Here is a 5,308-nt window from a genome sequence, read left to right as displayed (position 1 = left end):
TAGTTCACCCTTTGTGTGGATTGTTTTGTAGTACTACCTGCAGTCCAAAATGAGTATCGCGGTTTTGAACTAGAATTGAACTAAGGGACACTTATTTTAGATCGGAGGGAGTAATATTAATTTTTGTCAGATTTTTTTTAAAAAATACCTTTTGCAATTTTGCTCTACAACGCGTTAAAAGCCCAATGGCCTACAACGCAGCACATGGGCCGATAGACGAGCCCTCCAACGCGTTAAAAGCCCAATGACCTCAGCCTGCACAGCGCCAGCCCACCACTTCCCTCCTTGCCCTGCTGTTTCAAGGTCCACGAGGCCAGCGCGGGCCACCATCTGTTTAGGTAACTCACGTGGGCCGCCGCAAAGAAAAAACTCATGAGCCGTGGACCCGTTAATCCTCTTCGCCGCTGTGCCTCGTGCTCCCTCTCCCACAATTTCTCCCATTGCCTCGCACGCCCGGCCGCTGCCTTTCCCGTGGTCCATGGCTGTGCCTGCGTGCCGATCGTGCTGCCTCGAGCCCACAACGGCTCCGTGCAAATCTCAGCCCCCATCGTCCGCGGACCCTTCCCCACAATACTGGACAGCGTCGAACGAAGTGCTGTCCTCTCTTCCTCATAGATCAGCCGACGACTCGTATTACAGACTACGCCAGCATTATCCATCCTTGAGAAAAACAATACTCGCGTAGAAATACGATACGGCAACGTAAAACCTTTTTCATCTGAGTCACAGTATGAAGGCACACACAGATACACACATCACTGCAAGTGACGTTTCAGTAGTCACAGAAGTGGTGACTACTGACTACTGCACGACTTACACACACAATACTACGATTTTTCAGGCAGGAATTGACGCAGCTGTTTCAGCAGCTCGATCTCACACGCAGGACTCGTTGGCCAGCTCGAACCGCTCGGCCTGGGCAGCCGCGGCGTCCTCGGAGACGAGTGCCTCCAGCAGGAGCGCCTTCACCTCCCAGGAATCGAAAGGAAAGCCCCTCCTCGTGTAGGCGTTGAGGAGAGCGGCGCTTCCGTGCTTCACTAGCTTGACGAAGGGGCGGCCGCCACCGACGTCGTCGGTCCTCGTCGTGGCGTCCAGTAGGGTAAGGCGCGGACCGTACTTGTCGATGGACCTTGAGCCGAACACCTTCCACACTGCTGCTTCCTGAGGGACGATGTTGGGCCATGGCTCAGCTCCGCTGCTCCAGAACCTATGGGGTTTCACAAGAACAAAGATGACGGCATTATCGAAGTGTTTTTTACTTTTTTAGCACATAATTGTAAAACTTGTAGATATTTGAACTGATGTATGGATCTCTCAACTTGAAATATCCAATGCACCATTTACATAAGGAAATGCACAATGTTATGCAACAATTTCCAGCCAGTGGTATTTCTTTGCCTACCCAAAATGGAGCTTAAATTAGCTCATAAGCTGGGATCAGCTGGACCTTGCTGGGCTATGATAACATGCAACCTTAGCAAAGAATACCCACACCACTTACTCATAACAGAACGACCCACAGGAGCACAACAACAACCAGTGCGTGGGACTCACGAAAAAGAATTGCACGAACGCGGTCTGATGCCCACAAGACGCAGCCCGGAGTCATTATGATGGTTTGTGGATTTACTATAGGCACCTCCAGTAATAGTAAGCTCGATATTCAGATAAAGTTCTAGTGAACTTATAACACTACAGCAATAGTCGCTTGTCAACATGTTTTTCCTGCTCCCTACACTATATGATTTGAGCATTACCAGGGTACATGTGAACTGAGTTACTCAAAATGTACCCTGGATTTGAACAAGCAGATACTGTAGAACTTTTCAAGACGACCCCCATGGACCATAAGTTGGGTGCTTCAGCTTGGCATGTACGGCAAGGGATCTCGAGAAAGCAGATTAAAGGTTGTGGCCTCGCAAGACCACGCCGTTCTTGCAACCTAGTGCAGATTACACTAGATTTTTGGATCTACCCAGTCTCTAAGTGGTCCTGAAAATTACAGACTCATTTCCCGGCCACCAGAAAAGTTACTGCTCGTCCTATTGCTTGCTCATTCCAAGCATATATGTAGATGCTGTCTATTTCGATTTCCATTTAAACTTGCCATTTGTACATTTTGTGCATCGATAATATGAAAGCTGAAAATCACCAGTCTCGTCCCAAACTGAATGGTTTCTGCAGAGTAGTACTACCAAGATTCGATTCCTAGAACATAACACGGTACTACTCCGTACTATACTGAGTAGTGGCGACTGCCAACCCAGCGTTGGTAAAGGAATCAAGAAATATTTGACCAGTTTTTAGTCCTGCAAGAGAAATGTCATGGAAGTCGATCCAAGAACGGGGATGGGAAGCGTGTGCTTACTGGGGTGTGCATCGCCCAACTGCTCTGGTGTAGAGGTACCCCGGCCACGCGTTCCTGCTGCCGCGGGCGCCGTCGGTGACTCCCCTGCTCGCCTCCCCCTCCCCGCCAGCTCTACCATACATCCCATTCGCCGCCCCGAGCGATGAGCAGAGGAGGAAGAGGAAGCAGCCCAAAGAACGGAGGAGCGCCATGGAGGAACCAGTCTCTCTCTCTCTCTCACTCTCTGTGTTTGTCTGCTTGCTGCAGGCTTTGGAGTAAATGGAGCCCAATTTGAAACCGGGACGCTCGGACACTGTGCTCTGCTTGTCTGCCGCCTTGGGATGTGCGTGCAATGGGACCCAAGCAAGACTGCTCTAGGAGTAAATTAGTAGTCATGCCCTCTGTGTGAGATTTCTGCGGCCTCCCTTCTACTCTGCGCATATCTCGCACCAGCTCCACGCGTGCAGCAGGTCGAGGCCAAAACGGCCAGGAGCAAATACGACTATGCAAAAGTCTCTTTTTGATAAAAGTTGAGTTCGCTTTGATGTCCGCCTCAAAAGAATCGTGATGGATATTGCGTGAAAAGAATCGCAATTTTTTTTTAGCATTTTGGTAACCACAATTAGTCCAGCCGTTTGTCATTTTGAAAGGAACGAAATACAGAACACTTTCCAAAACCGGTCCAAAAATACTTTTAATTAGGGTTTTAGTTTTTTTTTCGTTTTTTTCATTAGGGTTTAAGTTAATGGGTAGTCATAAATTTAAGTTTCAACTTGGACCAAGCAAATAGATTAAATTTAGTTTCACATCATCACTAGCTATACTGATTTCTATAAGTCACCAAGATTGTCTTTTCCCCATCCTTCTTCTTAAACTCTTCTCCCCCTTTCATTCTCTTCTATCTCCAGTATAAAGGAGTATCGGACGGCCAGGAATTCGACGCCACAAGATCGGACAGGCGACAGGCTGAATGTACTACTATTGGCAAACGCTGTTTTTTCTTTCGGGGGGTGGCAAAAGGAGTGCTTTGGCGATTGCCATTCTGCCAGTGCGGGCCGTTGTTTGCTGAATTGTTAGCTCTTGGGCAACTGGGCTTACTAGGTGTCCTGGTGCGGACAGCGCAGAGCCCAAAGGGCTTCCAGAGGGAACGAAGTTGCGTTTCAGACCCAATGCCTCCGCAAGCCACCGCCCAGCGGCCCAGTTCTACGTTCTGGTTTCATTTGAAGGTTCAAGAACTGTGCCCCTTTCCATTCTGTTCCACCTATCTGTCATTCCACAACCCCTAAAAAAAGTCTTTCTTTCCACTATGCTAAAAAAATGTCATTCCACTTGATATCCGCAACCAAACGATAGTACTAGTACGTTGGATATTTGATCTTATAAGTAGCGTTGGCATTGCCACTTTCCTTGGGCACGAGCACACACAGAGAGATCGTACTACGTACTTCCGGGAGAAAAATGAGGGAGGGAGGACGCTGGATATAAATGTGCTGATTGACGAACAGACGTGCATGGTTAGCCCGATTCCTCCCTTCAACTGTCCTGAATTATTGTCCGTATTTATTCTATCGGCCCGTACTACATTGTTCCATACATCTAGTGCTATACTTGATGAAACCTAATTAAAACGGACACATGTTTTCCATGAGCGGCCGATCGATCCATTCATCCATCCTCTTTACTTTCATCTTTTCCCGTCACCATCAGGGCTATACAGTACTGCTGTAGCTAGCTGGAGGTTGAATGGTCACGAACCCATCTTTAATAAATTTATTATATTAACTTAAAGCAGGGAGCAGTCATGCGCAATCGTCAACATGACATGGAACTCAATTAAGAGATGAACAAGAAGAGTCCCTAGTCACACGGTACATTGCAAACGACATTTTTAACAAATCCGATCTAATTCAAACTAGAAGGGGGAATTTTGAAACAGACGTGCAGACAGCTAAATTATTGAAAAATAACAGCACGCGGCTAAATGATGATGCATGGCATATCCATCAATAAGCTAAACCAATTGGACCAGGACAAGATTAGGTAGCGAACGTATGTGTGATTTTCTTGCCGAATCCTGATACCTGCTTGAACGAAATGATGCCACAAACATGATGGACCGAGCTAATACTTGGATGCAAATTGTAAAGAAGAGAGACCACAGAGTGTCGCAAAGAAGAACGATGAGAGGAGAAGCTAGCGTTTGATCAACAAGTAGCAAAGCAACAGCTGGTTAATTAGCTCCTGTTGCCCTGCCTGTTGGCGTTGGCGTCGGCGTCGGCGGGTGCGCCGTGGAGGAAGTGCAGCAGCGAGGGGCTCTTGCACCGGGGGCACCTGGGCTCCTTCGCCGCCTCCGAGAGCATCACGTACATGAGGCACTGCGGGCACCCCACCACCACCATCGGCTTCGCCACCGCCGCAGCCTCCTCCTCCGCGTCCGACGACACGCACGAGCTCGTCGGCGAATCCACCGTGCTTGCCATGGATCAGCTCCTGCCCTGGCTACCTACGTGTCCAGGTAGTGCAACGCGTACCTGCTCGCTATGCAGCTGTTGCACTGTACCTATATAGGCTTCTTGGGTGAATGCTGTGTAGCGGTGAGCGCACACAGGAAGAGAGGAGGAGGAGGAGGAAGCTATGTTTGTCTGGCAGTCTGGGGAAGAATGGTGCAACTGGAACCTGCTATTTATATTGTGCCCTGGGAAGGAAGACGGGAGGGCATGGCGATCACTTGAATGCAAGGACAGCAAGGACTTTCATTTTAGCCTCCCCTCCTGTCTCGCTGGAGGCTGGCATGGTTTGTAATGGTAGCACAGTGATGCTGAGCACATGAATAAAAAGAGAATGCAGGTGTAAAAAGAAAGATCATAAATAAAAAGAATCGCAAGCAGCTGCTTGGATTGGCTGTGTGCATCAGTCGATGCAGAGATAAGGGATTATCCTCCTTTTCGAAGAAAAGAAGCC

The 5,308-nt window shown here is 48.5% G+C and overlaps 2 protein-coding genes across 2 annotated transcripts; both read right to left on the bottom strand.

Moving 5' to 3' along the window:
* Positions 1-661: 661 nt before the first annotated feature.
* On the bottom strand, positions 662-2,716 carry LOC100843524. Its single transcript, XM_003580090.4, has 2 exons — positions 2,369-2,716; positions 662-1,207 (listed from the first exon to the last, which is right to left on the bottom strand). Exons 1-2 carry the CDS (start codon positions 2,557-2,559, stop codon positions 877-879), a joined length of 522 nt encoding a protein of 173 aa, XP_003580138.1. The 5' UTR covers positions 2,560-2,716; the 3' UTR covers positions 662-876.
* Positions 2,717-4,149: 1,433 nt separating this feature from the next.
* Positions 4,150-5,086, bottom strand: LOC112269381. Its single transcript, XM_024456057.1, has one exon. The coding sequence runs from the start codon at positions 4,825-4,827 to the stop codon at positions 4,582-4,584; it is 246 nt and encodes an 81-aa protein (XP_024311825.1). The 5' UTR covers positions 4,828-5,086; the 3' UTR covers positions 4,150-4,581.
* Between the last annotated feature and the right edge of the window lie 222 nt (positions 5,087-5,308).

This window comes from Brachypodium distachyon, chromosome 5, assembly GCF_000005505.3.
Source record: "Brachypodium distachyon strain Bd21 chromosome 5, Brachypodium_distachyon_v3.0, whole genome shotgun sequence".
In the NCBI taxonomy this organism is placed as follows: Eukaryota; Viridiplantae; Streptophyta; class Magnoliopsida; order Poales; family Poaceae; genus Brachypodium; species Brachypodium distachyon.
Note: the sequence above shows the minus strand (reverse complement) of the source record. Positions and strands in the feature narration are given on the sequence as shown.

Bases quoted from the DNA above. Each gene is read 5' to 3' on its own strand.
- LOC112269381 (XM_024456057.1), bottom strand. From the start codon at position 4,827: ATGGCAAGCACGGTGGATTCGCCGACGAGCTCGTGCGTGTCGTCGGAC.
- LOC100843524 (XM_003580090.4), bottom strand. From the start codon at position 2,559: ATGGCGCTCCTCCGTTCTTTGGGCTGCTTCCTCTTCCTCCTCTGCTCA. The intron at 1,208-2,368 runs GTAAGCACACGC...GAAACCCCATAG, and splicing joins GTTGGGCGATGCACACCCCA to GTTCTGGAGCAGCGGAGCTG.